General features: G+C 39.9%; 1 protein-coding gene across 1 annotated transcript in view; it reads right to left on the bottom strand.

The window, feature by feature from the left end:
* Positions 1-3,525: 3,525 nt before the first annotated feature.
* Positions 3,526-20,910, bottom strand: part of STK39 (serine/threonine kinase 39) — a 111,999-nt gene continuing 94,614 nt past the window's right edge. Inside the window, exons 16-17 of the mRNA XM_076342687.1 lie at positions 10,964-11,028; positions 3,526-5,023 (exon numbers count right to left, since the gene is read on the bottom strand). Coding sequence (XP_076198802.1) covers positions 4,949-5,023; positions 10,964-11,028 — 140 coding nt within the window. The 3' untranslated portion in view covers positions 3,526-4,948. The remainder of the gene's footprint in view (positions 5,024-10,963; positions 11,029-20,910) is intronic.

The raw sequence follows: 20,910 nt of genomic DNA, 5'->3' as shown, positions 1-20,910 counted from the left end.
TTGTGGTTTGAGTAAATCCAGCTGCTCCATCAGCTCATTAGCAGAGCACATGCACAGGGAACTCTAAGATGTGGGCTCCTGCTGCTTTTCCAACTTCTCATTTTGAAGTAATTAGCATTCTTAGCACATGCACAAGTACATTGCAAGAGAGTGGAAAGGCTGCCCACTTGATGCAGTGGAAAAACCCACAGCAATTCGCTGAATAAAGTTATATCGCAATTGATCCACAGAAAAAAAAAATACCAATTGTTATTCGTTATCAACAAGGTCTCATATTTTTTTTCTGCTTTGAAAAAAAACCCAGGGGTCATCTTCTGATCCCTCCTAAACAAAAATCAGCATTTTTCAATGCACTCAATTAGCAGTGTTTTAGGTCTGTGTCAGATTCATCATCAGAGCTAATTGATTTCAGGCACAGGCCAATCTCACCATCCAACACCATTATGCAGACGTAGGTGGTGAAAAGGAAAACAAATCTCTGACTAAGAAAAGCATAAGGGGGAGGCACACCATTTACAAGCTGCACACAGCGTTCTGTCTCAGAGAAATAACGGTGTTTAAAAAACATTCTGAAGGGATACCCCACAAACAAATTTTATAGGACTGCTCTGGAAGCCCCCCAAGTTGGAGATTTTAAATTAGACCAAGGTGGCTGAAAAGGCACACGTTCATCTTTATCTCAGGAGAGAACGTGGGGGAGAGAACATTCAATGTTGTTTCCTAGCTTATGTCCCTGCTCCCCCTTCCACCTACAAAGCAGAAGTGTGCTCTGGGGCAGGAAGGTCTATAGAGGAAATTGTGGTAGCACCTAGGATAGTATTTTGAGAAAGCAAAAATACTTATCACAACTAGCTAGCTGCATTGCAGTTTGAGTGCAACTCTCAGTATGTGTCAGTGGGAATATCTGAGGTCAGCACTTGTCAGAGGAAAGAGACATGCGCTCTGTTCCCTTGGTATGAAAAACATACGTTGCCAGAGCAGGAGGCAGCTTTCCTGGCCCAAAGCCCTCACTGGAGTTCCAGGAGATAAAAGGCTGGAAATGTCTCCCACATGCACAAACCAGTTATTCTGCAGACCTGGTGTTGTGCTGAGTTAAATTCTATGTTTATAGTCATCCTTTTTAACACTTTGAAAATAATAAGTTACAGAAGTGTGTTTCATCGACTGATTTCCATCTCGGTCCACAGCACAGAGCTACTTTCAGCACACTAAAGCAGAGCGCACTGGCAGGGCTGGCTCCATGGACATTGACATTCATCAGCCCACAAAGCCTCAAGTGCCCAGCTGCAAGACTGGCATATAATCACCACTACAGATGATTATATTTTTAGAACCATCTAATTAAGCCCTATTTTCCTGGCCTCAGAGACAGCTATAAGGTAGCTCACCTGTTCCAGCTTCACCTCATTAATTAGAGGCCTCTTCCTTCAAACACAGCCAGGTGCTCCAGCCAGCAACAGGCCCAAGGTATTACCCAGCAACACCTTTCAAACAGGAGCACCACAACTGCTTTGGGGCAAGTCATGTCATACATATGAGAACTGTACCCATCTCCTAAATGCTTTTCATGTAAACATGAATAAATGAATAGTTGCTGGTTATCTCTTTTCCCTTGTTATTCAACAGAGGATGTGAATATAGTATTCAGGGAGCAAATTCCTGTTACATTTGGTGTCTATTTCTACTCTATCATCACTTGCACACTACTTTCTACTGCAACCTACTGTATATTTTCACCTTTTTTTCACCTCTATATAGCTGTGAGAATGAGCTACTTATGAACATTTTAACAGACACTAAAGCTCTAACTACCTTTTCTTTCAGGTCATTGTCCTTCTGAACTCATTTTGCTCACATTGTATTTATTCACAATACCTTAGCAGCAGCAAAAAAACATTTAAGAAACCAACACAGCTGCGATAAATAACACTGCTGCATGAATTTGCTGTCTCACTGAACCAAGGAAGCTCAGTGAAGCACTGGCATGTTTCTGCATCAGACTGCAAGTGAGCAACAACTGTTAAGCTTTATCTTGGTACAATACTGCTGACTGCTTCAATTAAAGTATTACATTCTTCTTTATTTAGATACTTCCTACAGCCCCAACTGGTATAGCAGATGAGCACTTTTGACAGTTGCTATTCATACCCCAACACCTTTTCCCCAGCCTTCGGGGAGGTGTATAGCGAGTAGAACATGATTTTCATCCAATTATATATTCCCACTTCTTTTATAGATCTGTGAAAAACAAGCTTCCCTGAACGTTCATTTCTTTGCCTGAAAAAGAAAGCTAACCAGCTAACTACTTTGCAGGTGGATTAGTCAATACTGGTGCAATGTTTCGAGAAGCATACATTAACATACATAACAAAAATAATCTAACAGCAATGCTCTGAACTTAACTCCTTTGCGTCCTGCTCAGTAGCCACCCCATTGCAGCGTTGCAGGTTATCAATGGTTTTACTGGTAGATGCACATTTAAGGTACCTTTTAATTTACTCTTACTCCAACACAAAGGTTGCTAATGAATAGTTAGCTGCCAAATGGCAGCCTGCCCCCAGATCAGACACCATGCAGTGCCCTCTGTTCTCACCTAGCACAGCCGAGGAGGCGGCGGCTACCCAGCTGCAGATCGGCAGGTGCCTAGACGCACAGCCTTTGCCATGCTGCTGCTGGTGGCTGCCACAAGTCCCCTGCCCAGCTCCTCCTCCGGCCGGCCCTGGGGAGCCAGGCACAAAGCATGCACAAGCTGACCACAGCAAAGCATTAATCAAAGTAAGGTTAAGAGGTAAATGGCCAATTATAGGGCACTGACATAAGATACTGTTGATGTGGAAGAGATACCAAGCAGATTATCAGTAACACTACACCCGCACCTGCAAAGACACCCCAAAGCTAAGGAAAGACACACCATTTTTGTCACTGAGGAAAGGCACACTTACCATTTTTGTTCACTGCCTTCAGCTGGCTGCAGGCCAGGCCCCACGAGAGCACAGGGCCCTTCCACCCCACAGTGCAGCACCCGGCCCCTGCCACACTGCCAAAACCCTCCCCCAGGGCTGAGACTCCCCACACTAATGGGCTCGAGGGCACCAGTCACCCCAGGAGGGCCTGAACTGCCCCAACGAGCCTCAGCTGTGGCCACCAGCCCCACACCTGGGCTGGGGGCAGCAGGTGTCAGCCCCAGCCCTGCCTTGGGCCCCTCTCGCTCTCTTCCCCACACAAACTGGCATCCCACAGGCATACAGGTCCTGCCCCAAATAACTGAATGATTTCTTGAAGTACAAACACCTTAGGAGTCTTAAAAATGGCTTATGCAAAGCACTGGAAAGCAAGAGGTCAAGAGCAACTCTCTCCCACAAGCAAGAAAGCAGTGTTTTCTCCCCTTCTCCTCCCCAACACAAGGAACCAGGTCCCTTGCGCAGATGCTGCCCATAAACTAAATAAGGGCAGCAGACGTTTATAACATCACCCTGCCACACAGCCATTGAAATGCATGCAGAGCATGGAAATTCAAAATACAAATCTGTTTGTGCAATACACTTTTATTTTTATTTTTTTAACCTTTGCAGTCATCTTGGAGTAATCATCATGTAAACAGTAGGATGGGATGGGATTACATTGAGTCGTACGCAAATGGCTATAGAACACCTCAACAATTATGACAAGGCATTATAAATAACTTCTCTTAATAATATATATTTGCTGTTTTCAGTACATTAAAGAGCTGCCGATTATCTAGGATTAGCTAGGGAGTAGTTTAAATTGTAACCTCCGACAAACACGTCTCCAAATTTGAAAGTCTTTCTAAGGTTCGCTAGCTCCATAACATCTATGTCACAGGTTAAGCATAAGACTACTTGGGTCAGAAGTGTTTTCTTTGTAACAGAGTTTTACTTGATCATTGCACAAAGCCCTTTTATTTTCACTCCACCTTGGTATTTTGCAGAACTTCAAGTAAAGCTTCAGTTCCATTCTTCAAGTTTTTATCACCTGTATGAAACCCAGTTTCTATCATTAAGGATAAGTCGGATCAGAGATGGACACAGTAAGCAGTCTACCGTAACGACAACAGTTCAAAGTAGTTCTAGCTCATAGACTCCCCAATAAAGCATAGTCAAAATACTCTAACACCTTTGCTACTGTATATCCCCTCCTTGCTCAGATAACTATATATATTTATATATATTGTACCATATGTATGGTACTTCTAGAAAATGGAGATTATTTATTTAAGCAGCCTCAGGCACATTCTTAAAACATTAATGTCTGCAAGGCACCTCCCACTCCCTTGACAATCAGTTTGTGGACTGGTTTTTAGACACACAACCAACAAAAGCTTGCTAAAGCCTAAATTAATTAATTTAAAAAAAAAAAAACCTAGAAGTTACCAAATACTTCAAAGATATACCTGAAACTTTTTTAAATAATGGGAGATTAACTGCAAATAGCACATAATCAAGTCAAATAATTTTCTTCTTACTAGGATGTGTAATGCATAAATATGAAAAATAAAATTCACAGTCAGTTTTAAAACTAGAATTCAAGTTTGGCTAATAATTCTTAACTTTTATATTTATGTTCATTTCTAAATATAACAGAACAGAGGCAGTATTATCAACCACAAGTACAGGTAAAATAGTATCACTCGAAGTTTATGAAAGAAGTAAGCTTGATAGAAAATTCCTTTTGTAACCAATAAATACAGCCACCTGAGTGCATTTCCACAGGCTTTTCACTTAGGGGGAATCCAAATCAACTGCTAAGAGACATTTAGTAGCATTTTGAATGTTAGCAGCAGCGGTGTAGCTGTGGGCCTTGCTTGTTCTGACTTTGTGAATTGCTAGAGAATGAAGCAGAACTCAGTGTGTGGTACATTAGTTTTCCTTTGCATCTAAGCTGGCCTCTTCGCAATCTCACAATTCGGCTTGGGGTCAAGGGACAGACATCAGCTGACACTTAACTGAGCAAACCCAATCAGTTTCACTTCATCAGGAATCTCAGTGCCATCACAGCCAGAGGCCTGCAAGTACAAACAGAAATGTTTAGTATATCACACTACAAAGGAGGATTTGACAGCCAGGCTATAAATTTCCCCCATATTGCCTAGTCAGCAAACAGCTTACTTGAAGGAAAGCTTTCAGACTGCTTGGTGTATCCTCTGTCAGTGTCAGCCAAGTGCATCCTTAATTTTAGCAAACTCTTTTAATCAATATTAAAAATTATGAAAAAAATACTGGGAAATTAACACTTAAAGACCCAAATTCTTTAACCCAAACTTCCCAGACTGGAGCCAAATTTGCTTTTTCATGTGATCATGCCATTTTCACTCATGAAGAGCAAATAACCTACATGTACAGAATCCACCTTTTGCCATTGTGCTGTAGACACCAAATGTCTCATGGGTCTAGCTATCGAGTCTGTTCAGAATACCAATCCACTGAATTTTTAAACAAGAGATTGCAGCAGTCTACGAAGAGTAAATACTAATATTTTCAAAAGGACAGCTCCGTTCTGACAGTACAACCCAGTACTTAAAATTGTAGTTGAGATTCTGCAGTAAAGTCTGTCACAGTACAAACTGGCACAGGTAATCAGTTCAGTTTTCACAAATAATGGTAAGAATATAAAACCACCTTGCTCAGGACTGAACTGTTACTTTAGGTCTGCTTTAAAAAAAGTTACACATACTGTAGGCAAAATATTTTTATATTTTGATTTTTAAATACAAAATTTGCTTCTGTAGGACAGAAGTGACTACATTTTAAATAAAAGCTTTTTATGCATTCTTCACCTGGTAGATAAATCAAAATAATAACACAATTGGATGAACAGTGTGTAATGGTAAACTACTTAAGACAGATGCCTTCAGACTCTTTGGCATACCCCCCAAAAAACCATCAGAACAATTGGTTCACCCTATGAAAATGCTCTTGATCCTTTTATGCATTAGTAGCGGTTGAACCCTTCAGTAGAACTGGTTTGTGTATATGCAATATAAGGAAAAGAGCTCTCAGATTGCGCACACAAGGTGCACCAAGTGACATTATCCATTGAGTTTTCATGACCAAAAAGAAACTCACTCAATACTTGTGGAAGCATTATGTCAGGCTACTCCTTCAAATTTACTTTGATCAGACACAGAGAACAGAAGTTCTCTCTTCAGAGAGTATTTCACAGGTCTTACTCCACTGAAGCAGGTCTGAGATCATCACCATTGGTTACTATTAAGATATCTCAATGTTTTTTGTATTGGGAATTTACTAAATAAATGGAGTTTGAATTTTGCACTTAAAATATCATGATAAAAAGAGCTAATATTAACATCATTCTATGCTCTAGCTAGCTATCAATCTCCTCAAAGCCATCTTAAGTAACATATCTAGATGCATGTAGTTTTTTTTAAATGCCTTATCAATAAATATTGTCTAATATTTAATGCACCTGGAACCTACCAGCCTATATTTTGTGCTTAGCATAAGTACAACTACTATACACAAACTGCAACACACAAGAAAAGCTCTTAGTATTTGCAATTCACTGTTTAGTGACTGAATGCAGTCTCTCATTAATGGTTTTTCATATGAAAAATCCTTACATAAAATGCAAATTATGCTGCACAATAATTTTGTGTTTCCTTGAGTGTTGCCAAGATTACTTGTATATTAAAGCAGCCTCCTTCCCAAAGTGTGGACAGCTGGATCCTGCAGGGAAGTCATCATTCGGTGTTAACCACAACAACTAAGGGAGGATTAATACTATATACGTTCTCTAGAATGACATCATTGTAAGATCAAAGATGCACTGTTAAAAAAATATGCAAGAGGGAGATCCAATCTTAAAGACAGATTCATCCAGACACCTTGCTTTAATAAATTTCTTTACCATTTTGGCAATAATTAAAGATAAAAACGGTTAAGACATAAGTTGTTGTTCTTTTTTCCCCAAAGATGAAAATGCTTGCTGTTTGAATAGAAATATTATATACCAGCAAAAGCAATCTGTAAGCAGTGTCAAACAAAACCAACCAGATTCCTTGTCCACAAATAGTAGTAACTAATCCTAAAGAGCACTTTTCAGTTGAATTCTCTGAATAGATATAGGATTAGCTACATTTAGACTTTGAATCCCCATGAAGTATTTACCAACAAAATGTGTTATAATCAAGTTGTATACAAGTGCTCTCAAATTCAGTGAGACCTTGCTAAGAGGTAACAAAGACTCAGTAGTAATACTAGACAAATGACAGAGTTCTCCCAGGCAACAATTAATTTAGCAACTCCACTACACAATATAGAAACAGGCAGAAATGGAATATATATTAAATTAATCCAAAGATAAAAAAAATTAGGATACTTCTTGTGGTTATGTTCTTTTCCCGAGAAGCAGGGAACTAATGCAGGAAACCTAGGTTAAAAATATCAGGAAGAAACTTCGGTTAACAATTAACCCCAGGAATTGTTACCTAGCCAATGGAACTTACTTTGAGAAGGGACAAAGACATTGATTTTGGATTGTCTATTAACTCTGATTATGGTAAGAAGCAGGATTATAACAGCATTCACTCACTGGAATCTGAAATGCCATGTGACCTTGACTGCACCCCAGCGATAAATCCAACTGAATTTGATCTCGTTAGGTCATGCAGAGAGGAAATGAGAAAGGCAAAAGCCCAGCTAGAACGCAATCTTGCCACTGTCATTACAGACAACAAAAAATGTTTTTACAAATAATGACAAGAAGAGAGCCAAGGAGAATCTCCATCCTTTATTGGATGTGGGGGGAACATTGTCACCGAGGATGAGGAAAAGGCTGAGGTACTCAATGCCTTCTTTGCATCAGTCTTTAACAGGCAGACCAGTTATCCTCAGGATACTCAGTCCCCTGAGCTGGAAGACAGGGAGCAGAATGAACCCCCCATAATCCAAGAGGAAGCAGTCAATGACCTGCTACGCCACCTGGATGCTCACAAGTCTATGGGGCCGGATGGGATCCACCTGAGAGTGCTGAGAGAGCTGGCAGAGGAGCTCACCAAGCCACTCTCCATCATTTATCAGCAGTCCTGGCTAACAGGGGAGGTCCTGGACGACTGGAGGCTTGCCAATGTGACGCCCATCTACAAGAAGGGCCGGAAGGAGGATCCGGGGAACGACAGGCCTGTCAGCCTGACCTCGGTGCCGGGGAAGGTTATGGAGCGGTTCATCTTGAGGGCGCTCACAAGGCATGTGTGGGACAACCAGGGCATCAGGCCCAGCCAGCACGGGTTCATGAAAGGCAGGTCCTGCTTGACCAACCTGATCTCCTTCTATGACCAGGTGACCCGCCTAGTGGATGAGGGAAAGGCTGTGGATGTGGTCTACCTGGACTTCAGTAAGGCCTTTGACACCGTCTCCCACAGCATTCTCCTAGAGAAGCTGGCGGCTCACGGCTTAGACAGGTGTACTCTGTGCTGGGTCAAAAACTGGCTGGATGGCCGGGCCCAGAGAGTTGTGGTGAATGGAGTTCAATCCAGTTGGCGGCCGGTCACGAGCGGTGTCCCCCAGCGCTCAGTTTTGGGGCTGGTCTTGTTTAATATCTTTATCAATGATCTGGATGAGGGGATCGAGTGCTCCCTCAGTAAGTTTGCAGACGACACCAAGTTGGGCGGGAGTGTTGATCTGCTCGAGGGTAGGAAGGCTCTGCAGAGGGACCTGGACAGGCTGGATCGATGGGCCCAGGCCAACTGTATGAGGTTCAACAAGGCCAAGTGCTGGGTCCTGCACTTTGGCCACAACCACCCCATGCAGCACTACAGGCTTGGGGAAGAGTGGCTGGAAAGCTGCCTGGCGGAAAAGGACCTGGGGGTGCTGGTTGACAGCCGGCTGAACATGAGCCAGCAGTGTGCCCAGGCGGCCAAGAAGGCCAATGGCATCCTGGGCTGTATCAGAAATAGTGTGGCCAGCAGGAGTAAGGAAGTGATCGTGCCCTTGTACTCAGCACTGGTGAGGCTGCACCTCGAATACTGTGTTCAGTTTTGGGCCCCTCACTACAAGAAGGATGTTGAGGTGTTAGAGCGTGTCCAGAGAAGGGCAACGAGGCTGGTGAGGGGTCTGGAGAACAAGTCTGATGAGGAGCGGCTGAGGGAACTGGGGTTGTTTAGCCTGGAGAAAAGGAGGCTGAGGGGACACCTCATCGCTCTCTACAACTACCTGACAGGAGGTTGTAGCGAGGTGGGTGTCGGTCTCTTCTCCCAAGTAACTAGCGATAGGACGAGAGGAAATGGCCTCAAGTTGCGCCAGGGGAGGTTTAGATTGGACATGAGGAAAAATGTCTTTACTGAAAGAGTGGTTAAACATAGGAACAGGCTGCCCAGGGAAATGGTTGAGTCCCCATCCCTGGAAGTATTTAAAAGACGTGTAGATGAGGCGCTTAGGGACATGGTTTAGTGGGCATGGTGGTGTTGGGTTGACGGTTGGACTCGATGATCTCAGAGGTCTTTTCCAACCTCAATGATTCTATGATTCTATGAATCACAGAAATACCCCAACCTAAATTTTCAAGTGGATTTGTTTTCAACATATATAAACATTAACTGGCTACTATGGGATATTACGTTTTGGAATCTCAAGCCTCTATTTTAAGTGTGTGAACTAGAAACCCAGACTTCTACAGAACCTCCGAAATATCTGTGTATTTAAATGCTCTTGGTGAGATGCCATTGACTACACAATAAAGCTAAGTCAGCTGTTTAGACAGCAAGAACCCAGATCAGCTGCAAAAAGAGAAGCATCAGCCTTTAAGCTGTATTTAGATAGTAAGGGCCACAGAAGCAAAACAATTTGAGTTATATATCCTTATTCCCCCACCCCAAGCCCTTCTCAAAAGAAACATGTAAGTTCTGGTGATTTTACTGGACTGTAGAGGAAAAATGAGTCCAAATGATTTGGTCAATTAAAACTACTCATCTATTTTTAAAAAGTGACATGGAAGAACAATCCTGAATTAATACATTATCATTAGCTACTCTCTAAAAATGGCTCTCTAAAGCTGTGATTCTGGAGACCTACTTATCTAACAGACATTCAGTCTAGTCTTTCATACGCAGCTGAGTCACTCTCAGCAAGGGGTGCTGAAAGATAATTGGTAAGAGTTTGGTATTTACATAGCTAATCATTCAATAGTTTTGGGTATGTAAATTTTTCAACTTAATTTTAGCAAGAAATAAAAACAAATACAGCACATCAATTCTGAATTAAGTTTTTTCAATGTAAAGTTATTAATATTAAATTAGATCTATCATGATAGCATCAAAATCGACCAAAATTAGGACCCATGGTCCAGGGCACAAAACGCAGCACAGAACACAGTGCCAGGCGCAAACGAGGGTCTTCTGTATATACAGAAGACAGAAAGAGGTGGGGAGGGAGACACAGTAATGAAATACAGTGGGAGCAAGATCAACTTGCAAGTGTAGATGGTCAACTGAAAGAAGGTTGAAGGGAAGAACTAAGGAGAAGTAAGCAGTGGAGAGGGCGACCTGCATTCAAGAAAAATGGTGGCAGGTGTTGGCAAAAATGGGTTGGAACAAAATGTCCATTAGCAGAGGACACTTCAGTCAGGGCAGAGCTGAGGGAGTGGGCATGGAGGGGAGTTACCCAACAACTGCAGATTTCTCTGCTTTACTTGTTTCTGCAATTCCTCCCAGGGGTTTTCTCCCTGCAGTTTCTCACCTAAACCTTGAACTTCCTCAGAACTCACGTGAATGAACCTCCTTCTCCCTGCACACTTATGGAGCTGTGTAACTGTACATATCCCTAATGTCCTGTCAAAATAGGGTTTAGTTTTTTTCTCTCACACATGGCAATTTCAATCATCTTATCTGTCAACACATTTATTCAGCAAAATAGCTGTAAATGAGAAAGTCCAGACTCTGTGTGAATACCGTGATAATTAGTTTGTTTCTTCCCTTCATGTTTTTACTTACCAACTTAAAAGTCAATGTTTTCAAGGCCTTTGGATCATCTACTATCTTCTGTAAGTTAGCAGCAACTGTAAAATAAAAGTATGAAAAAGATATGATTTACAGAAAATTGCATTCAACATGACATCAAGCCTCATGTTGAATGTTCTACTTAATTCTACACACATACATGTCTGTAAATTACCACTTTATTATTTAATAATAAATCATTTAATCACTCTACCTGTTGTTTGAAAGTCAGAGGGCAGTTGGGCTGCCATAAATCCTGCCTCCTTTCTTTTGCAGTCACTGGTAATTTGTGACTATGTGAACTGATTCAGGGCAAAAATCTGACTGAAAACCAAATCACAGAAAAAAATAACTACTAATTTTCAGCTTAGTCTATTCCACAAACAATTAACCATCACACAAATGCAAGTGCAAGGAAAATGGGAGAATCATGCAGCCAAGGATAAGCTGATGGCTGTCAGGATTTATATCATGTTCCTACTATAGCCAGGGCCATCATCAGCACAAGTTTCTAGGAGAAGTCTGAGCTCACTGTCCCCTCTAACTTCTGTTTCTCCTGGCTTTGTGTGTGTGCTCCTGTCCCTTTTTTGGGTTGGCATTAGTACCCACACAGACTCTTGGTGATCTGTTACAACTCACTACCAAAAGAAAAATGAGCAAAAATAAGAGCGATATAAAATGAGCTGATCTTCAAACTACTCTCTCAGTAAGCACGACCGAGATTTGTGATGTAACAGCAATAAACAGTTTAACTAGATCTACAGAGCCCAAGTGTCCAGGGAAGGAAGCTGTATGCCGTAACAGAAGTAGCAGGAAGGGAATAATTTACTCCTTGAAAACAGAGGAGAAGGCAGGAAAAGAATAAACCCTTTTTCTATCAAAACACCTAAGTCACACTTTTAATTGGTCTATTTTTTACAATATTGCTACCATTAATCTTGACCAAAAAATTGGCTGCTTTCAGCTTCGTACGTTTACTAAACTTGCTCCCCAGCTTTGCACAGCCATAGATCCTGAGCTAACTCAGACTGAATCATTGAGAGCTTTTATTCAAGACTGACTTAGGAGCACAAGATGTCATCAACAGGACATCAGCATGAGATAAAGACTCCACACTTGGCAGAGCTGTTCAGACAAGATTTTAAGGAGGAAACAAACAGGTATTAAGTAGCAGACATTTCTTAGTACACTGAGTAGGTAAGTACCATAAAGCAGAGAAGCAAGAAACCAGATGTTCTCCATAAATAATACTTTCCACAGACTGCATAAGGTGGAAGATATACAGCAAACATTTGCATGTTGAATGTCCTACTGCTACAAACTCAGGTTCCTACTTCCTCCATCTTCTAACATCACGATAAAATTTTCACTCCTATCATGCCTGATCATATATGATTCACTGTGTAGTAACAGAAATTGGCCTCGCAGGGGGAAGTACAGTATTTGGCAAGGGAATTAGAGAACTAAACAGTTAGGCCAATCTACTACTGTTAAATGTAAATTAAATTTTTTGTGGTCTCATTTTCTTTATACCACTGAAATGACACCAAGGATTGTTTATATACCTGTAACAAATTTGACCAGGGACGAAAGGGTGTTTGAAACTAAAAACAAGCCTTAAAAGCAAGCACATGGTACGTTTTGTAGAGAACACTTTTTGGAAACAAAAGAATTAACTTTCACAGTTAAATGAACTGTGCAACTACAGGCACTACAACAGAAAGTCTTTCCATTTTTAAAGCTTCATTATTCATCATCTTCTTTATTCTAGTCATTACAAACAGTTTTTAATCACACAATTCACTTCCACAATCAGTAAGTCAATTTTATTGCAATACCTCCTACCTGATAAAATACATGCAAATACAGATAATGCTTTTCATTACAATTAATACTTAGAACCTCATATGCAGGCAAAAAGGAGTATTCAGCCTCACAGCTCCTGAAGCCAGGATAGAATTGCTTCAATTTTTTATGTCTTAAAAATCTATAAAATAGGATCACGCACTCAAGAGCAGCTCTGGCTTATCCAAATCCCCATAAAACAGGTCTTAAAAAAAATAAAAAAGAAAGAGCAAATTCTCCAGCTAGTGTTAGCTGGCTTCACTGAAATGGAGATACAGTGCTACAAAACCAGACAGGAGTTGGGTCCTAAATCCAAAGATTTCTAACTTCACCTATTACAAAATGTTACAAAAAGATGTGCTTCAAATGCATGCTCGTCTTCAGGAGGGGCAGCCTTTCATTTAATGTTGAGCAGCTGTAGAACGACTAAGGCAAGTCAGCGTGCTGCTTGGCTATTTCACCTGAATGCAAAAACTTCCAGCTGCCCATAGGTAAAATTACTGGCAAAGTTACTATTCCTGCACTTGCAAACAGCAGCCCATTATCAGCAAGTGTTTTAATGAACTATCATATGGTGGAAAGCAGCACTGAGGACTTCACACGTAGTATCAAAATCTTAAAAAATGCTAACCTTCCTGCTGATTCTTTACCAGGGAAGAAATTAAAATTTTCAAAGCAAAAACAGCAAAAGATAACTAGCAATATATGTAAATAGTTAATTCTAATTACTTTTTTTTTTGTTAATTAAATACTGTAACAGAGTGATATTTTAGATGGATATCATTCTTCAAGAAAACTGCTTTTCAAAGAACAGTGCTTATTAAAAGGCTACAGGGACACAGTTTTATTTGTTCATAGTCTTTACTTTTAAAATGAACACAAGCCAAAAACTTTTACATATAAAATGCTAGAGAAACATCTGAAGCAAGCATATGAAATATGCTTTATTTTTGCTTCTCTGATGGGCCATAACTAGAGTGGGACATGTTTAATCAAACAGAAGATTAGGAGGGTTTAAGAGAGTAATGCCAGATTTTTTCAAGCTGTGCTTGAAAATGAGAAAGCAGACCTGCGCAGAGTCCATAATATTAGAATACAAGTTTACATAAAAAAGTCACACCTGGAGTTTCCTACAGGTGAAATTGAAAAATCTTTTCAATTTCAATTATATACATTCAGCATTTTTCAAGTAAAACTAGTGTTTCACCTGTGACTTTTGGTACTCTGTGTTTTACATTTTTTGGTCTTTACAGAATGGCAATAAAAATGATTTTGCCAAAATAACGTCATTAATCCCATTCAATCAAGCCACTGTGAATGTGAAACCCCCCAAAGGCCTGCTCTTTCTGCAACATCTGAAAGCATAAGTAATTAACATCAACTAAGAATCAGGTATGTGCACGTAATTAACTAGCAAAACCATACAGTCCTGTTGGTATATTTTCATTTTTCTAATTCCTTGCTTTTGTTCTGCTAGGTCTTCTCCTTATTTAGACTGCAAGGCCAACAATTAAAAGGCAACTCTCTGAATTTGGATACCTAAGTCTGCATTTCAGGAAACTACTTAAAATATGTTTGTTTTTTTTTTTTTAGGGATGAGGCAATCATTATCCTTTTCACTTCGGTGCAAGCCAAAGGTTCTAGGACCTCAATAAGTACATAGCACTGGGCATGTATCTCTGCACCTAAACACCTTGAAGATCTGGGCTCAACTGGTAACTGGAATCTTTTGGGGCCTGATATAGTCAGCTAGGAAAAAGAGCAGTAACCCATGAACTGCAGGTGTCCATGGCATCTCTAGTTAACTTCCTTTAGAAACAGAGCCTGCAGCACAGGCAGCGGAAGCCATCCAAGCAGTTGAAAGTCCTTTCTGAAAGCCAGCTTGTAGTGCCTTCCAGTTATTTCTCCAGAAAGTTTGGGGATCCCATCTTAACTATGGTAAAGTCATCCTCAAAATTACAAGTAGTGGAATACTCATCCTACTTTAAATGCAATTAAATTAAGCTATCCATTGCATTAAATATAACTGACTTACCAGTCTTACGAATATACTTCTACAAATTTAGGACTATTACTAAATCTACACAGTTTGGACCACTAACTATGCAAAGTCTCCTGAAAGACACCGAGAAATTCATGCCAGACATACACTCCAGTAAACAATGTTCTCACATACAAGCAGTTGCTGCTACTGTTCAGCCCTATTCAGAATTACTGATTGCATCAGGCAAGAAAGAAAAACAATTACTTTTAAGTGGAACTGCTTTAGGCTTTACTGATGAACATCTCACCCAGCTACTAAATTTAGGCTCTTTTCATAAGGAAAATTATTTACTTGGTCGAGACTCACTAACCCTCCTAGTACAGTTCACGTAGAAAGTTTTAATTTGGCTTAAAATACAAAAAATGAGCCTAAAGTTTCTAAATGCAGATGAACCCAACCACATCTGCAAACACTAGGGAGGAAAATAACCATCACACTCTCACCAACTTTCCCTCCCCCACGCTCCCAACAATTTTTCTATTGCAAGTCAGTGAACAAAGTCAATTTAATACAGTAATGCTTTCCCTCAAATGAAAAGGAGTTTCACATTAGAAGTTGCTAGGGAGGTAGGAATTGTTCTCTCCACCGATACTTAAATTATTTGGAAAAACGGAGAGCATTGTAAAGTATGTCTTTGGATTCTACTTTACACCTTATCTCTAAGTTAAGTATACTACAGTTCCTATTGACAAAGCCATTTTTCTTTGAAGTACTCTGAAGTCATGCCTTGGATGTTGTACTTCTGAAATTCATAGTAGATTAGTTTGCCTGCAAGCAGCACTAATTGACAATTTCAAATCCTGTTGGGAATTCACTGTTTCTACAAGGCCTGGATATACTAGACTCAACTTTATTTTCCAGAGTGTTTTCTCAAGATGTTATGGCCATGCTCCTATAAAAGTCAGAAGAAGAAACATGAACAAGATAACTGCAGGAAAAAATTAAGTGATGATGGCAAAACCTTTGCCAGCAGTAACCTCAAGTAAATACAGTATACTTCTAATCATGCATTGGAGCAAAAGCCCTCTTCAAACGTTAGCAGCAGTTAGCACAATAGGCTTTTTGTTGCTTACAACAATAAATGAGGTGCCATTCTGCTTTCTTCAGAAGGCTTCTGAAGGACATATAATCAACCTACGTACCACAAATCATTCCAGGTTCTTTTGCAGGTTTTGCTCAGCGACAAATGGTTGTGCCACTCTGTCAAAATAAGCGTCTGCACTTGCGGAACATGCAATAGGATAAAAGGTCAAACCCAGCATATAAATATACACAACACAGGCTGCTAATTGCAGATGTAATAAATAACCCCCCCACACATAACTACAGTCCTCTAGCATGCATATTTATGTAGAATATACTACAAATCACTCTTTGATATATGACAATTTTGGCCAAGCACATCAGTTATAATTTTTAAATAAGTGATCAATATAAGCTGAGGTAACTGAACAAAAAAGGCCATCTTCAAGATCACAAATAAATATAGGAGAATAACCATACTTTGGGCAGTCTCAAATAGTTGTTTTGCTCCTGTAATGTGACAGGACTCTGCCTGGCTATTTAAAATTCTTAACACAGCATGAAACCTAACCCTAATGGCTTCTGAATAGGGAAAACTTCTGGAAAAGTTAAAATTAATGAGACAGTAAATAAAGCTACATGAAGCACAGTAGAACTATTTCCAGTACAATGCCGACCCAGCCAACTGAGCCAGAGCCATCTGGCATAAACACAGACACAAGCAGAATCTAAAGCTTGAGATGATATTTCTGGGGTGCTCTCAAAAGAATAGCAATTCATCTGCTTTTCCATTTTGAAAAGAGTGGATGGGGAAACTCTGACAGTATGCTTAGGTTCAACAGTTTGCAAAGCTATTGCATATTGTAGTCCTGAAATTCAGATATGAGGAAAGGGAAAACATTATCCAGGCACAAAATTACTGTCACAAAAAACCCTGAAAAATTATAAGCTCTGAGAAAATGAAAAATATTTTTAATAAGTGAAAAGTGAAATAATTTTTATGTAGTCCAAAACTCAGTCTGTAAGAAATAGCCAGCTTCAACTGCTCCCTACTTCATCAACGGTATTGCTGTTAGGCCAAACTCAAAAGATCCACAAGTTTATTTGCTTTCCTGCTGATTGTTTCAAACATTACCTCTTCCCCAACTGCAGGCAGTTATTTTGCCATTTTCATCTGATACAGGGAGTTCTACATAATTAACTGCCTTGGGAGTCTGCTGATTTGAGGATTAATGCTGTATTCTGCTGTATGGGTCTTAGGAAGCAGGATGCCTGAGTGACAGGGAATACTTTTCAATGGAATTATCACTCCTGAAAATTCAGCCACTGGTAGGGCTTTCCTCCAAAGGGCTGAGTTCATTATACACACTCTTGAGGTCGTTTCACATATTGCAAGAGGTTCATTGCAATATATACATTCATTTATATTTCACACTACAGTGGTTTTCATGCATTTGCAAGTTCATAACAAAATCAAAACTAAGTTTTAAAACCTAGCTAGCACTGGATTATAGTATATTATGCAAAGAATCAAAGCAATGAGCCTTTAGTGCTTTTGGTAACAATTCCTCCAGATCCCTTACTTTCTTATTATCATCTCATAGCTCATGAACTGCCTGCATGAAAGATTAAAAGGCTTTTCAAAGAGAGGTCAAAAAGGTCTTTTAAGTGCAGCGCGATTCCATTAGTTCACCCATTCACGATGCTAGTCATAAAATCCCTTTTGTTTATGTTGCTTGAGAACAGTAGCAAGGGAAATATTAAAGCATTTTGAGATCTGTGACAGCTAACTAACAAGTGTTTATTGCTAGAGGACTGCAAGGGGCTAGACATGTTCTTATAAGAAAGAAATAAAAGAAAATAGAAAGATCAACAGCAAGCCTGGCTTCTGTTCTGAGGAAGCTATTGGACACTGATAAGGCAGAAACATTAAAAAGATTTAGAAATGTATTATTTATGAAGAGGCTGTCATTAGGAATTTATCAGAGGGAGATTAAGGCTCACAAATTTGTCTGAATTCTCAGAGTACATTGCTGAAACAGTAGATACAGATAAAGACAGTGGAAACTATCTCCATTTCAACATTTGATACTTTAATATCCAACAGCTTAATTTGCAGCCTCACAATCAGAAAACACAGCTTAAAGAGAACAGCTAGAGAACAACAGAAGGCCAAAACAGTTCTCCCTTGAAAGGAACACTGGGAGACTGAAAAACGTCTCCTACAGCATCCTTATGAACAGGACTACAGTTTCACAGTCCAATTCCCACAGCTTAAAGCAATTATTAAAACCACTTGAGCCCTGTGGTTCATATGGGTTCTGATCCCCAATATTGTAAACATGGTAAACCCAGGAATGTATGCTGTTTCATGTGTGTATAAAGTACCAGGCATGAGGAAGAACTGTACCAAATAAAACTACCCTCACCTCCTGAAGAATGGCCCAACATACAGCAATAGTGAAGAAAGGAGGCAAGCAATACTTCAAATTATGCACAGAATACTCATAGGCCCGGGTTGTGCTACCCCTATTGAGTACCAAAATCTGTGCTGATTTAACTTAGGTATTAATTCATTTATTCTATACAGACAACCAAGGTTTAGGCTAGTTCACATCTTTTTAGACATTTTTAAGGACATTAACTAGTAGTTCGGCATCAGGGTATCTTGTCCTAAAAAAGGGCGGGGAGCGGGACCAAAGCTTTAACAACTAACCAGTTATGCTATGTTATTCAAGAGGGGATCAGGCAAAGACATGGAAGAGCCATCAGGAACATATATTCCTAATTGACCTCTACAGACAAATAAAGACTTTAAATATTTATCCTTGCTCAAACTGAAAAAATAAAAGAGTTTATGGAATAATAGTAGACCTCAAATGACTTCACATTAAGATCCATTAACATGGGGTATTAATACCCTTGGGTCACAGACAAAAATTGGAAAACCGAGGACTGACAGTGTAATACACAAGATTTCATTTTTCTTTAGGTAGACGATGGAAAAATTCCCACCCAACAGAAGCAGTATATTTTATGAAACAGGAGCACTGTATCAAAATAAAAAAATGAAATAAGTTAGTGCTAGAAATCTACCTATTTCAATTCCAATAACACGTTATTAAACTCCCAAATTCTCAATTATTTAGTATGGATATCTGATCCCAAAGTAAAGTTTTACATTCTACAATCTGTGAGGGAGGAAAAAAAAAAAGACGACTGAAATTGTTATAACTGTTTTTATTGATTAAAGTATTAATATAACTGGCAAATTGTACCTTTTCCCAGAAACTTATGAAAAAATAGAAGGTTGATATTTCACAGATTGATTTCCCCCCCCCCCCAGAGTGTGAGAGGAACACTTAGGCAAACCACCGCACATTTAAAACAAAGTGTTATAAAAAGGTAAGTAGAATATATTTGGACACTGAAATGCTTATCTATTTCAGAGCTTGATTCTGCATGTGTCTAATGGGGTAGATTATCCAGGAAGATGAGGGAGGAGTATATACAGACTTCACAATTTCCCCTTCATTTTGAGAAAAGCATTTTGATGATCCTGAGCGTTCTAAACCTCACAGTCTAGTCTCAAATGAACATTTAAAGTAAAAATTTAGACCTGCTGCCCAACATTGCTAGTAGGGATATTTAACAAGCCTGAGATATTACAGTAAACTGTGCTCAAATTCTCTATACAAAAGAATGAGTCAGAGTACAAGGTTGAAAAAAATCGTTTGCCAGTGACTGAATGTAGAAAGCAAGTGCTAGCTTTCAGACAACGGTTTTGACAACAGTTTGATAGTCATCAAGATATTGAAGATGGCTCTAACAAATACCTTCATCATGCTGGATTAGAGTTGAAATGTAGGTCTATGCAGAAATAAGGCAGGTCACATCCTGCTACACGTATTATTACTTGGTAATCTCCTCTCCCCATCAGATCTTCACAACTCCTCCTGTCCCAAGTTCTGCTATGAATTATAGATATTGTTCTGACAAAACTATTAAGAAGATGAAATAGCAGCCAGGCTACTTCAATACCTTATATCTGAAACTTGAAACAAGGAAAAATATATTTAGAAAAGACTCCCTGATGTGCAGGAGTTAGGTTCTGATATAGACTACCTCTAGTTTGAAGAACTTCAGTAAACCCTTATTTTGACATACTAACCACTTGCAGAGAAGTGAATGCCAAAGAAACAAATAACAGCAACTAAATTACTATTTGTCCTGATTTCAGCTGGGATAGAGTTAATTTTCTTCCTAGTAGCTGGTACAGTGCTGTGTTCTGGATTCAGTATGAGAATAATGTTGATAACACACCGATGTTTTAGTTGTTGCTAAGTGGTGCTTACACTAGTCAAGGTCTTTTCAGCTCCTCATGCCCTGCCAGCGAGAAGCTGGGAGGGGGCACAGCCAGGACAGCTGACCCAAACTGGCCGAAAGGACATTCCATACCATGTGACGTCATGCTCAGTATATAAACTGGGGGGAGTTGGCCGGGGGGTGGCAACCGCTGCTTGGGGACTGGCTGAGCATCGGTCAGCAGGTGGTGAGAAACTGCATTGTGCATCGCTTGTTTGGTATTTTTTTTCCCCCCTTCCTTTTCTGTTCTATTAAACTGTCTATCTCAACCCATGAATTTTACTTCCCCTCCCCCCCGATTCTCTCCCCCATCCCACTGGAGGGGGGAGTGAGCAAATGGCTGTGTGGTGTTTAGCTGCCTGCCTGGTTAAACCACACCACTATTGAAAAGAGGAATGTTACTTACATTGCTGTCTTTGCAATTTCTGATTCAAATTCACAGGTTGTTTTGTTTTTTTTTTTAAACTAGAAAGGAAAGACCTCAAAGCTACAATTCAGACCTATGAGGGCAGGAAATATACTTCAGGCCTAAGAGTTTGTCACCTACTGTATCAGGCGAAACCCAAACTAATCCCACTAATAAACAGATGGATTTATTTCTCATTTACACAGTTAAGTAGGAACTGGTGGACTGCATAGTGAAAAAAGCAACTTTCTTTGAAGG

The sequence above is a fragment of the Aptenodytes patagonicus genome, chromosome 6 (assembly GCF_965638725.1).
Source record: "Aptenodytes patagonicus chromosome 6, bAptPat1.pri.cur, whole genome shotgun sequence".
NCBI classification, from domain to species: domain Eukaryota; kingdom Metazoa; phylum Chordata; class Aves; order Sphenisciformes; family Spheniscidae; genus Aptenodytes; species Aptenodytes patagonicus.
Note: the sequence above shows the minus strand (reverse complement) of the source record. Positions and strands in the feature narration are given on the sequence as shown.